At 35.7% G+C, this 18,028-nt stretch overlaps 1 protein-coding gene across 1 annotated transcript; it reads left to right on the top strand.

Annotated features, from left to right (window-relative positions):
- The first annotated feature begins 3,415 nt into the window (after positions 1-3,415).
- LOC104091509 (aspartic proteinase PCS1) lies at positions 3,416-5,234 on the top strand. The gene is made up of 2 exons (XM_018769234.3): positions 3,416-3,641; positions 3,764-5,234. The coding sequence occupies exons 1-2, from the start codon at positions 3,551-3,553 to the stop codon at positions 4,636-4,638; spliced, it is 966 nt and encodes a 321-aa protein (XP_018624750.1). The 5' UTR covers positions 3,416-3,550; the 3' UTR covers positions 4,639-5,234.
- The last annotated feature ends 12,794 nt before the right edge of the window (positions 5,235-18,028 follow it).

The following is an 18,028-nucleotide window of genomic DNA, read 5'->3' as shown; positions in this document are numbered from 1 at the left end:
CAAATTTCCTGTAACGGGTAATTGCTCTTATGCCATGGAATATTCTCTATTAAATGCTAACATGAGAAGAACATTTTTCACATCTTTATGAGCATTATTCTTTCCGATGACAAACGAAACAGTTGCCTTCGGTCTTTGGCCATCCTCCATCTTGGGTTCCACGTGTCCCTTTTTTGGATGGCCACGTGTCATAGCATATTTTATCCTATACACCACTAAAAAACGTAGAAAAAATAGTATTAAGCGGGAGTCTATCCATATTCCTCAAGTAAATAACCCAACATTCAACTAAGTGCATTATTTAATGTTTTGATAGCATGAGTACCAATAAATAATATTAGATTAATTTTAAAAAATACGTACATAAATACCTAGTTTGACGGTGAGATTATAAATTCACGTGCCCATAGCTAGGACTATAAATCCGTCCCCACAAATCTTTTTTCCATATATGTAGAGAGAGTTTGAATCGAGAATAATGAATCGCGGTAAGTCTTGGTAAGCTCTTACTAAAGCCGCTTATGTTAGGAGAAAATAGAACAATGTCTTACATAATTCAGAAGAAAAAAAAAAGGTCAAAAGTCTTAGAGAGTTTCTCAGGAAAGTAGCCTACCATGTTCATTTATTCTTTTTTCTTTTATTTTATTTCCTAGTTTTTTTAATGGGTGTGCGTGTGAGTTAAAATAGGAAAAGGATAACATAAGATATGTTTCCTTAACTTGCTTACAAAGAATCTTAGCTAACACCGGACGGTCCACACTTATGCACTATTTGAGTCGTGAATGGAGGCCATTAAATCTAAGATAATTAATAGATTCAAAATGACCATATAATCATATATATATATATATATATATATATATATATATATGTAATTTAAACGAAAAGTAATTAATTCTGTTGAACTAGAATCTGCCCTAAATACGTGTGATTGAGAATCAGCACAGTATTAGCTGAACTTATTTAAGGAACTTCTTGTTTATTTTATCAAACAATTACCTTTTCATTTCTTATAAAATAAAGAATCAACAGTGTTCCCTTAAACATGAAGATTGACAGACAAAATGATGTGATTTTAGTTGGTTAGTCGTATTTCTAGGTTTAGTACATAGGATTTGGCTGCAGCTGTTGTTGGAAGCCATTAAGTCAATCCCAAGATTTGACAGCAATTTTTATCCTTCACTTTATTTGTTAAAAAAAAACTAACCAATCGTCATGCATGGAAAAGTAGGTAAAACTAGTTTAACTTACCCGCCAGTCTGCTACCAACTTTTCATGATATGAATAAAAACAAAAGAGAATAAATTAAAGATTATGAACATTTTAAGTAAGACAGCTATTATTTCCCTTTTTTCTGGGATTATCTTTGAATTTTGATTGAACATTGTGATAAAACTATCGTTACAGTTATGGGTCGTTTGGTTGGTTGTGATATAATACTCATATAAAATCCTGTATGTATAAAATTCTACAATGTGTCGTGTGAAAAAAATCGCCGTATTATTCACTGCACGCGTCGGCACTATCAAATAATATCAAAATTAAGTTATGCGAGAGTGTTATTTTATATGATATAAAATATATACGGAGAATACATATATTAATTATATGGAGAATAAACTATTTAAATAAAAAAAATTCCCTTAAAGTAATTAATTCTTGTATAACAACAGTCCCTTCATTGCTAACCACCGCATAATACTTCATTTATTATTAGTCACTCGCATAACGATTTGATCATCATTACGGAGTATATAAATAATTCCTGCATAGCTAGTATGTCAATCAAGCGACCCCTTAATGCAGTAATAAACAATTATCCTTCAACCCTAAATTAAGTAGGATTAGTTATAAAAATCTATATTTTCTAACCCTCTCCGTTAAATAGAACAAAAATTACTAGTACAGTTAAATCTTTCTATAATAGTCTTATTTATTTCGAATATTTTGGATACTATAACGAAGTGCTGTTATAGAGAACACATATTATAACATAACATAAAAATTAGTTTCGAAAAAACTTGATTTTTATAGAGAAATATTACTATACATGAATGTTGTTATAGAGAGGTATGACTGTATTATATTTTCCGTCAAGTACCATCACCCGTCTATTTTAGTATTTAACTCGAGTTTTGAACAGTGGGTGATTTACGAAAAGGAACACCAAATAAACTTCCAATGAAAAATTTGGGATTTCCAGCTCTCCACCGATCATTAAATGTTAATCAACCGCCCAACATTTGTTTCCCAATCTTTTAAAGCGTTTCTAAATTCCTAAAAGCGACGTTGCAACAATCTTCCACGTTTCTACTTACCTTAATAGCGCTATAGCTGCTCTCACCCGTCTACAATAAATAAATGACCACTTTAACTTGACACACCCGTTAAGAAATACTAATTTTTAGAGAAAAAAAATGTATTTACTAAATTAATTTTAATTAATTATTGTCTTGACACATTGAAATATATAAATAAAGGTAAATTTTAGAAAAATAAAATTAATTCCTTTTTGATTATATAAATAGACACTTATTTTGGACCAAAATAAAAAATAAAATAGTAATTTATTGTGGACCGGAGGGAGTATTAGTTAGTGGCGAAATTAGGATTTTTTTAAAAAGTATTTCAAATATAAAAAAAAAGACACAAAAACTTTGAAAGATTCAATATATATATATATATATATATATATATATATATATATATATATATATATATATATATAAAATGTTATTTACTAACGCAAGCAGTTTGATGTAGAGGTGGACCTATGTCGTAAAGAGCGGGGTCATCGGTACACGGAGTTTGAAAAATATTTGTATACAGTCAAATTTCTCTATAACAGTCTCGTTTATTCTGATTATTTTTGATTGCTATAGTGAAGTACTTTTACAGAGGAATTATATTATAACATAACACAAAAAATTAATTTCTAGAAAAAAATAACTTTTATAGTAATGAATAACTATTATATATAAATAGTGTTATAAAAATATCTAACTATATATATACATTAGTAGTGACATAGCTAACAGATTTTGGTTGAAGGTATATTGATGAATCCGCACCTAGCTGTAACCAAATTTACTTCAAGATTTTTTTCCCCAAACATTAAACCTGAACTTAAAAGCCCACCACCACCATAGAAACTTCAGATTCCTTATTCCTCTTACATAGCCTCTGTCTCCAAAACTCACAACACACATCTTACTCCCTTCTTTCACAAATAACACTTCCCTGTTCTCTCACTTTCTGTCCATTTTTCTTAGCTCAACATTATTCTTTCCCTTCATTCAATTCACAATCATATCAATGAAACTTCTCTTGTTTTTCAGAATATTTCTGAACTTCTTGTTCTTACTGTACCAACCCCTGAAATGTTTTTCCTCTACCACTTTCAACACCCAAAATAATTCATCAACGTTAATTTTGGCACTAAAAACTCAAGAAATGCCATCTGGGTCCTTCCCTAGATCTTCAAACAAGCTTCCATTTACACACAATGTAACTCTTACAGTTTCTCTTTCAGTAGGTACACCTCCACAGAATGTTACAATGGTACTTGACACAGGCAGTGAACTTTCATGGCTACATTGCAACTCAACCCGAATCAACCAACCCGTTTTCAACCCGAACCGGTCAGTTTCTTACCGACCCGTTTCTTGCTCATCACCAACTTGTACCACCCGAACACAAGATTTCTCTATACCAGCTTCTTGTGACTCCAAGAATTTATGTCATGCTGTGCTTTCTTATGCAGATGCTTCATCTTCTGAAGGAAATTTAGCTATGGATACGTTTAATATTGGGGGGTCGAATTTTTCGGGTACTATATTCGGGTGCATGGATTCGGGTTTCAGTAGTAATTCGGATGAAGATTCAAAGACAACCGGGTTAATGGGTATGAACCGTGGAGCACTCTCTTTTGTTTCACAAATGGGGTTTAAGAAGTTTTCGTATTGCATTTCGGGTTCGGATTTTAACGGCGTTTTACTTCTTGGTGAGTCTAATTTTACTTGGGTTTTGCCGTTAAATTACACGCCGTTGGTGGAAATTTCACTTCCTTTGCCTTATTTTGATAGAGTAGCATATACTGTTCAACTTGAAGGTATTAAAGTTTCGGATAAATTACTTTCAATACCAAAATCTGTATTTGTACCCGACCATACCGGAGCGGGTCAAACCATGGTTGATTCGGGTACCCAATTTACATTCCTACTTGGTCCAGCTTACACTGTGCTAAGGAATGAGTTTTTGAATCAAACTAAGGCAACTCTTAAGGTTCTTGAGGATCAAGATTTTGTTTTTCAAGGTGCAATGGACTTGTGTTATCGTGTACCTGTTAACGCAACGAAGTTACCTGCATTACCATCGGTGAGTTTAGTATTTCGGGGGGCGGAAATAACGGTTTTGGGCGAGCGATTGTTGTATCGAGTACCCGGTGAAATTCGGGAAAATGACTCGATACATTGCTTCACTTTTGGAAATTCCGAGCTACTAGCTATCGAGGCGTATATTATTGGTCACCATCATCAGCAAAATGTGTGGGTGGAGTATGATCTTGAAAAATCTCGCATTGGTTTTGCTCAAGTACGGTGTGATGTAGCGAGTCAAAGATTTGGTCTCTATCGTTAATCATATGTCAAATACTTATAGTGTGTGTTTTCACAATAACAACAAATTCAGTATAATTCCACAGGTGAACTCTAATGAGAGTAATGTGTACGCAGATTTAAACTTATATTGTGGAGGTACAGAGATTGTTTCTGCTCGAGTCCGTAGCACCAAAATAGATGGTGAAAAGCATGTTGATGCAATTAGATTTTTGCAACTAGGTTTGAAATGTGGCAAGTGGTCCCAAGAAATTACACCGATGCAATTTATGAATTGCCATACTGAAGATGAAGGTGGGGTTGGTTTCATGGCTAGAATATGGTTGGATATTTTAAAGAGGCTTTCAATTTTGTACATTACCTTTTTTGAGTTAAACAGAAGTTGGATGGTTGAAAATAGATATTCTTTGAGCTGGTTCAGCCATAACTGTGGCTGAAAATAAAGGGTGTGCTGATTTTTCAAAGGCAATTAATAATCTTCTACTAGATTCTTGTCGTGTTCCGCGTTTTAGTCATGTATACTCATTCATTTATTTTATCTTTTTGTAGGGAAATATATTGCTTATTGTAATAAATCCTCTTAGTTGTTAGAAATAAATTTTCAGAGCCATTGGTATACTTGTCTCTCTTCAATATCACGGTCAACGGTTGTATGTTATGAAATTGAGGGTGATTTGCACAAATGGGCTGATTGTTTATATTTACAAAGTTTTTGAAAACGAAAATAAAATTTAAACATTGAACCACCTGGTAAAATTTTCTGTAAATATTTATGTTTGGGCTAACTCTCTCCGTTCTAAGGGTGGCACGTGGGCCGGTCCAGGCTCGGAACCACGGATCATGTGGGCTTCTGGGCCTAAACGATTCTTAACTGGTTAGAACCGGGACCGTGGAGGTGGCCCGGTCTTCTGGACCAGTCCTTCACAAAAAGACTGCAAGACCGAGACCAGACCGGTCCTTGGCGGGTCTAAACGGTCTCAACGGTCAGATTTTTTTAAAAAATTTTTTACCCGTTTGGCTATTTAAAAACTAGCCATTTGGCCTGCCAAAATAGTCGTTGGCTATTTGCAAAATAGCCATTTAACCTCCCAAACTTTGTTTTAACCCCAAACTTTTTATAATTATACTTTTCCCTATTTTTAATTATAAATACCCCCTCATTCTTTCATTTTTCTTACAAAATCATCAATCTCTCTCAATCTCTCTCTAATTTTCTTCTATAATTGCTACTATTGCTTACTTTATTGTTACAATTTGTGAAATAATTGTGAAGTTGGTGAATTGAAGTTTTCAAGTCTTCAACGATAATTAATTTTCAACAAATTGTTCATCAATTCGGTAAACTCGTTCCAACTCTTAATTTTTAATATTATAGTTTTGTTTGTTTTATTTATTTTCTATTATTTGATTAATTATGATGACTTTCTTAAAAAAACTTTTTGGTAAAAATAAGGAAAAATTCGAGAGTGGCGAATCTAATGGCCAATCTGTTCCTCTTCCACTCCCCCGGCTCCCCGACCCAAACCCATACTCATCCTACACCTGCTATTCTTGATAGTGATAATAGTTTATTATAATTTATTGAGAGTCAATTTTGCCATAATGTTGGAGCTGGTGAACAATTAGACCATGAATTAATGAATGCTCTTTATTCTAATCCAACTATTGATGAAAATGATGAGGAGGAAATGGATTTTGATGAAACGCAACCGGATGACATACACCCACTAGTCCTGCTCCTGAAGTTAATCCAACTAATGATAATCCAAATGATACTCTGTTTGAACCTCCTGTTACTACCCCTACTTTTTCTAGACAACGTACCAAACGGACAGAAACATCTATTGTTTAACTATTTTTTACTCAACTAATTCCACAAAATAAGACTAAGTGTAAAACTTGTGGTAAAAAATTAACTTTTAAATATTTTGAAAACTTATGGCAAGGAGTTAGCTTTTAAATATTTTGGAGGTCGGGAGGGACGGGAACTTTGGCTAGACACATATTGATACACCCTCAAGATAAAGTCAAATATCTTCGTGCCAAAGCTTTGGCTGAGGGGGCAAGTATACCTACTCCTAATCAGGCTGACCCTAGTACCAGATCAAATCAATTTTAATCGGGAATTAACACTGTTACCGGTGATATTTTATATTATGATCCAAAAAACGATCGGGAAGAATTGACAAAAGTGATTATTGCTATGTGCTTACCCTATAGTTTTCCTTCTGACCCTAACTTTGTACATTATATTAGAAAAACTTATAATCCTACTTTTAAAGGTTTTCCTCGCACAACCGTAAAGAGCGATATTAAAATTTGAAAAACAACAAATTATCACAATAAGGTTAGAAAAATTTATAATCCTACTTGAAGAAAATGAGTTGTCTAAACTTCCGAAAGCAATAGCCTCAATTAAAATAAATACTGAAACTATTTATAATGCTTATCAAGTTGCATTAGATCAGACTAGACCAAATGTTCCAACTCCTTCTTCTTCTGATTCTCAATCATCTAAAAGAACTGGGGGAGTAAGAGCACTTAGTGCTTGGGTGGGGTTCAGGGGTTCTTAAGGTTCTACTACTAGTAATTTTTCACAACTAAATGAGCTTGAAATTTATGTGTCACAGAGAATTGAGGAAGTGAATCCCGACGGCTCCTTTAATATTTTGGAATGGTGGAAGGACAAAGAAAAATACTTTCAGATTCTTTCAGGGATGGCCCGAGATATTTTAACTATTCAAGCTTCAACAGTGGCATCAGAGAGCATTTTCAGTCAAGCAAGACTTCAACTCGGTAATTATAGAGCGTCTATAAGGGAGAGCTTAGAAAAATCAGTACTTTTCAGAGATTGGATCCGTTCGGAAAGAAGAAATTTTAGACTTGCTGAATCACAACCAGAGGTAGACGAAGCTTACGAAGAAATGCTAACTGGACTTGCGGAGGATTCTGCTTCGCCCGGAAGTGGTGAGGACCAAGATTCTTTTTCGCCACCACCAACGAAAATTCTTCCGGTCCTTAATGGATTTATGAAGTTTGTAAGAGATACCATGTAACTTGTATGAACAAAAATTAATATGTATTATATAAGTTGTATTTTGGCACATATTTATTAGTTTCTTTTTCTTCTCAATGTACCATGTAAGTTGTATTCCATAGGGGGGGGAGGAAGACTAAGAAAGATATTGCCATATTTTTTTAATGCTAAAATAAAATTATAACGCATTGCTTTGAATATCTCTTTACAATATTTTTGTCTTTAAATTTGAATTACAAAATTTAGCTCACAATTCTATAATATAATTTACAAGGAATTGCCTTAGATATTTTTATTACCATCTTTTTTCTCTCTAACTTCTTAGTAATTGGAATTCATGAGTTTTGTCAAGTGAAATTGGTGACGAAAATAGAGAAGACATCAGTATGGAGGAAATCGGATAAGGGAGAAAGAAAAAGAAAAAAAAAGAAAAGAAAAGAAAAAAGAAGAAAGAAAAGAGATAGGTAAAGAAAACAAATACTAATAAAAAGAAAATAGTGTTTGTAATACACTTTAATACAATTAATGAAAGAGCTAATTAGTTTGGGTGGATTCCGTTTCGAAAAGGGCATATACGAGCCAACTGTGTAATTCTAAGGGCATATATGGACCAACTATGTGACGGTAAGAGCATATTTGAGCTAAAATATTAACTAAAGGCAAATGTGCTCAATTTCGTATAGTACAAGGGCATATTTGGACCTTTTTTATTTTTTTTAAAAAAAAAATATCCGTTGGGCCCACTTAGGCCCAATTGGGCCCACTTAGCCCGGGTCTGGCCCACTTAGCCCGGGACTATTAGTTCGTGGGCCCGGTCCCGGGCCGGTTCCTACAAAAGGACCACCAAAATCGGAATCGCGAAGTCCGTTTAAATTGGGACCGGCCCACTTAGCTCACTTAGGCCCGGGACCGACCCACATGCCACCCTTACTCTGTTCTATCTGTCTCCAATTTAGATCTTTAATTTTAAAGTTGAGATGAACAAAATATTTTAGTCTATCCTGTTCATATATACACATACATATGTTAAGAATTTTTAATCTTTTTCGTATTTTAATGTAGCTTGTATTTGCTGTTAACTCTCACTGTTCTGGTTTGTGATTGAACTTTCTTACTATTAAACTTGTCTTCTAACTCTTTCATTATGAAAAGACCCATATAGGTTTTGCCATGCACACATTTCATTTCTGTAGGTCTGCCCATAAACACCGTGTGAATCGAAAGCAACTTTGGGCGCATGTCTTTTGTTGCTTATTTATTGCTTTTCTGATTTTCTTTAAGTTCTGATGGGGCTGAGGCATCACCTCATGTGGTGAGAATGAACTAAATGTCATACATATTATGGTTTAATGAAACGGTCCTAGCCTTTTGGTTATGAGTTCAGTCGAATTTAGTAACTTTGATTCAAATCTTATAATTTGTCTTAAATTTTTTATTAAATATGCATAAATTATTATTTTAAAATTCAATAACTTAAAAAAATTAAAATTTTGAATTCATAAATTTTAAATGTTAGCCCCGCCTCTGACGGTCGATATAAACTACAAACGGACAAACCATTGATATATTCAGAAAGCAGAATAAACTCGATCCTTAAGGAGTCCCAATCCCATAAGGAATTCACACAATACAATTATTTTAATTTTTATTGCACAAAACAGTATCTATACGCACAGAGTTCCGTGTCTACGTGTGAAAACTTGTACGAAGTTTGGTCAGAGACGGAGCTATGATTTGAAATTTATGGGTTCAGGATTTTAATCCTTTTAAATTACTGAATTCTAAATTAATAATTTATACATATTCAATTGAATTTTTAAGACAAATATATAGATTGGACCAAAGCGACTGAGTTCGGTCGAACCCGTATTCGATGGGATTGATCGGCCCCTCAGTTTGGTACAACAATTATCATGTAAGTCTTGTAAATTATTCTACGACTAAATGGACGTTAAAGTGGCGATCATTACTAGAAAAAATCGTCCACGGCCGACTTCGGTTGGTCGAAGTCGCCGGTCTTTGAAAATATATAACTTCTTTTTTTTATGATTTCGACCGAATTCGATCTTTTCTTTTTTTGGCGCCAAAGTGGAGAAAATTATTTTTGCATCTCGAGAAATTTATTTTTTAAGAACACACAAACTTCGGCCGGTCTTTTATTTATAATAAATTAAAATTAATATTCAGAAAATCGATCAAAATCGGTCGGTCATTTAAAAAAATCGACCAATTTCAGTCGATATTTTTATTTTTTTAAAACAAAAGCGACCAAAATCGGTCGGTTATTTCGCGCAAAAGTACAATTAAGAGTATACATAAAATTAAAAAAAGTCTTAAACCAAAAGCATTAATGGTTTACTGGTAGAATAGTATCTTGATACGGTACAGATTTCAGTTCGATTTTTAGATGGTATATTTTTTAATTACATAATTTTAAAAAAATGGCTGAACTCGGACGGTTTTTTCGGTCGTCCTTTTTCTTTAAATTATTCTACGAGTAAATGGACGTTAAAGTGGCGATCATTACTAGAAAAAATCGTCCACGGCCGACTTCGGTTGGTCGAAGTCGCCGGTCTTTGAAAATATATAACTTCTTTTTTTTTTATGATTTCGACCGAATTCGATCTTTTCTTTTTTTGGCGCCAAAGTGGAGAAAATTATTTTTGCGTCTCGAGAAATTTATTTTTTAAGAACACACAAACTTCGGCCGGTCTTTTATTTATAATAAATTAAAATTGATATTCAGAAAATCGATCAAAATCGGTCGGTCATTTAAAAAAATCGACCAATTTCGGTCGATATTTTTATTTTTTTTAACAAAAGCGACCAAAATCGGTCGGTTATTTCGCGCAAAAGTGCAATTAAGAGTATACATAAAATTAAAAAAAGTCTTAAACTAAAAGCATCAATGGTCTACTGGTAGAATAGTATCTTGATACGGTACAGATTTCAGTTCGATTCTTAGATGGTATATTTTTTAATTACATAATTTTAAAAAAATGGCTGAACTCGGACGGTTTTTTCGGTCATCCTTTTTCTTTTGGGTCGTGTGAGAATTTAAATGATTGACCAAAGTCAATCGGTTAGCTCTATCGACCTAATGATTTTCGATTGCTACGAATAGGTCGCTTTTCGATCAATTTTTGCCAGTTATCGATTGATATCAATCGGTTTTGTCGGTCGATTTTGATCGAATTTCTAGCAGTGAATATACCCTATTGTATAGAGTCAAGTGAAAGCTTCTTCTATATTTCCCAATAGCATATAACTTATTTCCCTTTAAAGTAGAAACAAAAGTCAAGCAATTTCCTTGAGGTGTATGTTGAAGATTGATATGTAGAAGGCGTATGACTCAGTAGAATGGCCTTTCCTTGAGTAAGTTCTAATTCATATATGCTTCCCTGAGAAATTCATAAAGTGGATTCTGGCATGTGTTAAGACAGTGCATCAATGGAAAGCCTACCATAACGTTTGAAGCTAAGAAAGGTTTGAGACAATGGGACCCCTCTCTCCCTTTCTTTTTGTGCTTGTCATGAAGTATTTTAGTAGGATGTTGAAGATATTGAAAACTACTAATGGTTTCAAGTAGCATCTGAAATGTGCCAAACTAACACTCATTCAACTTAGTTTTGCTGACGACCTACTTTTGTTATGTAGGAGTAACATAACATCTATCGCTCAACTTTATGACTATTTCTAGAAATTCTCAACTGCATCAGGGCTGATTGCAAATGTGGCCAAAAGTTCAGTTTATTTTGGTGGGGTTAAGGAAGTAGTACAATTGAGTTTGTTGAGGGTGAATTGCCATTAAGGTACCTTAGAGTGCCTTTGAGTACAAAAAAGTTTTCTATTCTGTAATGTCAATCTCTTATGAAACGCTGATTGCTAGAATAACAACATGGATAGCCAAATTCCTATCCTTTGCGGGCAGAGTACAAGTGCACAACTTATCAAACGTGTATTATTTCTATTCTGACATTCTTGTTCCAATTGTTTGTTCTGCCAAAGAAGATTCTCAAAATGATTGAAACATTATGAAGAAGTTTTTTTGGACAGGTAGTGTTGAAATATCCAAGAAGGCACTAGTTTCTTGTGACAAATTATGTTATCCTAAGTCAGCTAGTGGAAATAATGTAATAGATGTCCAAATGTAAAATAAAGCAGCCATTGCAAAATTATTATGGAGTCTAAGCAAAAAGAAAGACACACTTTGATGTAATAAGTACACAATTACTATGTGAAGCAGGGGTAGTATAGGATACATATCCCAATGAAGCTAATAAATATGTTGAAGAGGCTGGGTATGACTGCGCAAGATTCGAAGTAATGAAGAACTTTGTTGAACCTAAAAATAAGTAACAATTAAATTTGTTCGCGGTTTAAAGGATACGTGATTTAATTTAATACGAATAATCTAAGAATAACAAATAATGAAATTAAAGAGAGATAAAATGATCAAACCAAATACGATGGAACAATTAAGCTTGGCTTTGAACTGAACACTGAAACTAGCTCCGATCGAGCCTTCGATACGAGCTCGGTTGTAACTAAAGAAAAGGAAAACTGAAGAACACTTTGAACAACAATTAGAAGACAAAAATGAACTTTATTACTTTTATATGTGTGCCAATAATGGTTTAAGATATAAAAATTCTTTCCTTTACATAGTAGGGGAGTTTCAATCCTAGTACAAGTCTAAATAAGGTAAAAATCTTCTCTTTTCAGTAAATGTCGATCTGCAGTTGATATTGGACGGGATTTGCCCCATAATATCCAGTTGAGGACGGATATTACAGCTTCCTGCTCATCGTGCTTAACCGTTTCTCTTTTTCCTTAGTCCCGGAACTCACTCTGTCCGGATTCAATGTTCAGTCGTGTCCGATCACGCGATGCACCGTTCATCCTCCCCCGGCTCCGAAGCGAGGAACTCTTCGACTTCACTCGAGGTTGCGTCAGATCATGCTTCCCTCTCGTTTCTTTATTGAGAAATAAGGGGTAACATTATCCCCGATTTTACTCGTACATAGCTAGTCTCCTCACTTTTCGGAGAAAAGATTTATTGAAGCGACGAGAAGTGATTAGTTGACCCCGATTCCTTTCTCCGTACTGCTTAACCTAAAAATAAATTTCTCGGTCAAAGTCAATACCAAGAAGAAATCGGGTTACTGATAACTGAGATTTACTTCACTTTTTCAATAATTTGAAGAATAAAATATGGAATGTAAATAATTGATAAAGAAAGAAAAGTACGAAATATATTGATAATCACTCCTAAAATTGCGGTTAGAACCTTGAGAATAAAGTAAAGAATGATTTCATAAATTTCAATAATAATCCTCTATCCTTATAAATAAGGTTTTGGTCCTTATATAGGAGCATACAATTATAACAATTTTCTTACTATATTCGGGCTCACTAATAACATTAATTGCCTTGATTACCCGTTACCATATACAATTGTAACGAAAGTATTTATGGCTGAGGATTTCCTGTAACCGTAATTATATACCGATTTCCCTTTCTTATTTATGAGAGGTTCGTGCATCTTCCCTTCTTAACGGTCTTTATTCATTCCACTCATGTTTCTCCTTTTACAGTTGTCAGATCCGGTTCTTTTCTCAGTGTAACCCCGAGGGCGTTCCTTCCGTGCGTTTTTGCATTGTTTAACTCGTCTAATTAAGGACATTACTTGTCGCTATATTGATGGTCCACGTACCATGTGTTGTCACCTCGATGATAGTCCACGTGTCATGCCTTTTTTCCACTAATACAGATAGTCCTCCCACTTTCTAAATATTCTCAACTGAATATTCAGGAAGTGGTAAGTATTTATGGCGGGAATTCTTTGCCGCCGTTTCTCGAGTATCATTATGCTCTTTTTAGAATCAATGCGCCGTATATCACATCCATTTAATGCTCATACCACATGGCTTAACTTGATTGGTTATGCAGTTTCTCAGTATTTGTTTAGGGTTTTTCTGTGGTTGTATCAATCATGAAGTGACAATTCTATTATGACGCTTCATAATGATCAACCTTGATGATGGTTGCCTCTCCTTATAAGTACTTCATCTCATTTGATTTTTTGAAATCCTTCTTCTTCTTCGCTATATTCATCTCCTTAACCTTCCTTCGAATTCCTCTATCTTTCCTCTGTGTTTTCTTCGCTAAACATGTCTTCTTCAACACCAGACCCTCATAAAGTTATGATCGTCGACGAACTTGCTCCTTCTACTGCCACTACTAGGAGTAGGAGAGGTGGAAGACTCCGCAGTCTTGGTTCATTATCTGCTCGAAGTTCTACTTCTCAAAGTAGTTCCATCAAACCATCTTCTAGATCTAGAGCCCTTTAACCCCTAGATCTTCTTCTAAGAGTAGGGATCAGAATGAACCCACGCGTGAGCCTACAATTTCTGGGATTGTTCCTCAAGAGATTTTCTTTGTATCAGATCGCGAAGCCATGAAAAATCAAGTTTCTTCTATAACTTCCCTTAACCCTGCTGAAGACTACCCAAGTCTGATCACTCCTGGTTTTCTTTCTTTAGTTCGACGTGAATGTTATTGAAAACCAGATTTCCAGTTTTAATTCCTGGTGCCAACTAAAGAATCACTTCTTATCATGCTGGTTTCTCTTTTGTTTATACCTACCCTTTCACTTTAGGGTTTAAACCTCTCATTGATCCAGTGATCATTGAGTTATGTCGCTATTTTAATGTTTGCCTTGGCCAAATCGGTCCCATTGTGTGGAGGGCAGTGGCATGCCTTTGTTATTTGTCGGATTTGGTTTCCTCTCCTTTTACCTTCCGTCACTTACTTCATCTTTACTCTTCCTAAGCTGTTTCGTGAATGTGTCTTTTCTCTCGTGGCTAGAAGTAAAAGGGTATTAGTCATCCCCGAGGATGACCGTGACCGTGGCTGGTATGCCAGATTTGTTGCTGCCCCCACCAGTGGCTTAGTGGGTAAAGAAAACATACATTTTCCAAAAAAATGGAACTTTGCACATAAGTTTGCCCCCCCCCCCCCCTTTTGAATTTCTTTACATAACCGTATATTTATTTCTTCAGCAATCATGGAAGTTGTAACACCCCGAAAAATTTTAAAGTACTTAAGTGTAAAGCCCGGTAAAATTTATAAAAGAAAATAATGTTTCGTGGTGCCGAATTGGGCTTACGTGTTTGAGGACTTTTTGGATTGAATAATGCACCGAAAAGTAAAGAAAAATGTATGGCAATGAAATGCGTTTCTGCAGTCCATTATGCGACCGCAGAATCACTCTGCAGACCGCATAATGGCCGCATAGTGAAGCAGTTAATTGGTCCAGTGGGAAGCAATTATGCGGTCGACTATACGACTACATAACTGTTATATGGTGCACTATGCGACCGCAGAACAGTTATGCGGACCGCATAGTGACCGCAGACACAAGCATATTTTTGGTCATTTTGGACACTGATTATGTGACCGATATGCGGTCCGCATAACCATTATGCAGTCGCATATGCGACCGCAGAACCTGTTCCGGAGCTTCATTTTTGACTTTTTAAAACCTGACCCTACTTCGTTAAATACACTCTTTGGGCCATTTTAGAGATATAATCTAATATTTTAGAGTGAGAGAGAGTGCCCTAGAGTGAGAAGGTGTTCTTCAATTCTTGCTCAAGTTTTGGAAGATTAAGAAGGGAAACTCACTAGGTCTTTATCCTAGAGGTAAGATTCTACACCCTAACCCCTAATTTTAAAATTTTCTGAAAATGGGTAATTAAAAGGAGAACATTTAGGCATGAGAGTTGTTTATATTACATGCATGTGCTATCAAAAGGTGTAGGAAGATTGTTGAGCTAAGAATGGTAAAGATTGGGTTGTGGGATGATGGAATCCTCCATAAAAGGACTTTGAAACCTTATGCACACATAGTGTTTGATAACATGCTCAAATAAGCTAGAACCATAATTATCTTCCTAATTTTGATTCAGTTTGTTATATTTCTACAATAGATTGAAGTTGCTAAGAATTCCGGAATATTTAGAGTGTAAGGAAGCTCAAGTGAGGTATGTTGGCTAAACTCTTCTCTTAGAATTGAATCCCACGATATTCATGTAAATTATGTAAGTCCCGAGTGATTCATTATGAAATTGGCTATTCCGAGTAAGATTGGTTTGAAAGATATATGTTCAACAAGCATCCCAAATGCTTTATTCATGTTATGTTACCAATTGAGGATGTGTTAAAATATGGGCTGTGCATTAATAATGTTTCGACTTTAAGTCAAGTTCAAACGAAGGCTATTATGCCAAATTTTGTGAAATATCTCTATATGCCTTAGACTCTAAATTGCTCACATGTATACTACACACCTTGATTTGAATTGTGTTTGTTGTTGTTGATGATGAAGATAATTGAAATTGAAAAGGTGAGCATGAAATACTAAATATGGCCAACGTGCCAAGAATGATCTTATAATTATGGCCATTAGTGCCAATAAAATAAAAAGATTTGAAAGTAATATGAAATGCGATGATTGATATAAAAAGGTTGATGTCTCGAATAAGACAGCCTAGCCGGTCGGGTCGTGATCGGACACCATGCCGCACACATAGTGGTGATTGTGCTGGAAATTGTAATTGAAATTGTGATTGTGGTCGATGTCCCTAATGGATAGGCTAGTCGATCGGGTTGTGATCGGACTCCGTGTTAAAGACGGTGGTATTGATATTGAGAGTAATTGTGGTTGATGTCTCTAATGAGATAGCCTAGCCGACCGAGTCGTGATCGGACTCCGTGCTGAGAGTGCGGTGGTACTGGTTTTGTGAATAATGGTATTGTGGATAATGGTATATCGATACTAAAAATCTCCCAATGTGAGATACGGAAATAAATTTGTACACTGTCTTGATACTAAATTAAGGTTTGATGTTGATTAAGGCTTTCATTGATATTATGATAATCTTGTTTGTACTATTTATCATTCTATTGAGAGGGTGTTTAGTTATACATACTAGTGCTATTCGACAGTACTAACGTCCGTTTTGCCGGGGGCGTTGCATCTTTAAATTAATGCAGGTGGTTCCACAGCAGGAGATATTGATCAGTGATAGCAATACACCTTCTTCCCAGCTGACTTGGTGAGCCCCACTTCATCCCGAGGTCATGAATCTTTTGTTCTTTGTGTATTCTGTTTGAGGTATAGCCGGGGCCTTGTTGCCGGCATTATCATTGTACTCTTCTTTATCTATAGAGGCTCCGTAGATATAGTGTGGATTGTGTATTGGTGCTGGAAAAGACAAAATATGTTATGTTGTGATTGTATTATTTGTCCATTTGAGACTTTAAAAATGATAAAACTATTGAAAATGAATTGGTATTGTAGACATGAACATCTTTTCGTCTAATTAATGAAAATATGTATTATCTCCATTCGGGGATGAGTTTGGGTAGAATGAAATCTAACAGGTTTGCTCGATCGGGTTCACTCGGTTGAGCGCCGGTCACGCTCCTCGGTTTTGGGGCGTGACAAACTTGGTATCAGAGCCTATGGTTTTAAAGTGTCCTAGGATGTCTCGGAGCCATGTCTAGTAGAGTCCTTATTATCGGTGTGTTGTCGACCACATCTATAATTAGGATGCTACATGGACATTTAGGAATAATACCCTTCTTTCATGTTCTTGATCGTGCGATAAAGCTGGTTGTAAGATTGTTCCTCCTTTAACTCCTGAGTTGCTCTAATTTTCAGCACATGACACCTAAGAAGAAGGCAAGAACTAGCCAAAGAGCCAATATCACCCCAAGAGTGACAGTTGATCCTATAATTGATAATGCGGGTGAACACCCGAGGAGTGAGAATATTCCTCCAGTTACTACACTGCCTGACTCTACTACAACTGATTAGACCGCACCTGTCCCTGCACCTACTGAAGGTGCAACGGTTCCTCCAACTGATATTCCAGTTCCACCTCCAGTTCTAGCTTCCGATTCTGGTGTTTCTGGTATTGATCTTAGATGAGCCATACAGATGTTGGCTTAGATAGTGGCATCCCAGGCCTAGAGGTCAAATGTTGCACCCACTTCTTCCAGTCAGCCAGGGGATTCTACTAGTTCCAGGGTGAACAGGTTTCTCCAGTTGGATCCTCCAGTGTTCATGGGTACTAACCCAGAGGAAGATCCCCAGGACTTCATTGATGAGATGTACAAAACTCTCCGAGTTATGCGTGCTACTGAGACAGAGGCAGTGGAATTGGCCTCCTACCGCCTGAAAGAGGTGGCATATTCTTGGTTTGAACTATGGGAGGAGTCCCGTGAAGAAGGGAGCCCTCCGGCGAGGTGGGTGAGTTTGTCGATGCCTTTATTGATTATTTCTTGCCTGCCGAGATTAAGGCAT

The sequence above is a fragment of the Nicotiana tomentosiformis genome, chromosome 7 (assembly GCF_000390325.3).
Source record: "Nicotiana tomentosiformis chromosome 7, ASM39032v3, whole genome shotgun sequence".
NCBI lineage: Eukaryota > Viridiplantae > Streptophyta > Magnoliopsida > Solanales > Solanaceae > Nicotiana > Nicotiana tomentosiformis.
Note: the sequence above shows the minus strand (reverse complement) of the source record. Positions and strands in the feature narration are given on the sequence as shown.

What these genes read in the sequence shown, in the direction of transcription:
- LOC104091509 (XM_018769234.3), top strand. Translation starts at nt 3,551, where the DNA reads ATGTTACAATGGTACTTGACACAGGCAGTGAACTTTCATGGCTACATT. An exon ending in CCCGTTTTCAACCCGAACCG is followed by an intron (nt 3,642 to 3,763) that starts GTCAGTTTCTTA and finishes TTTCTTATGCAG; the next exon opens with ATGCTTCATCTTCTGAAGGA.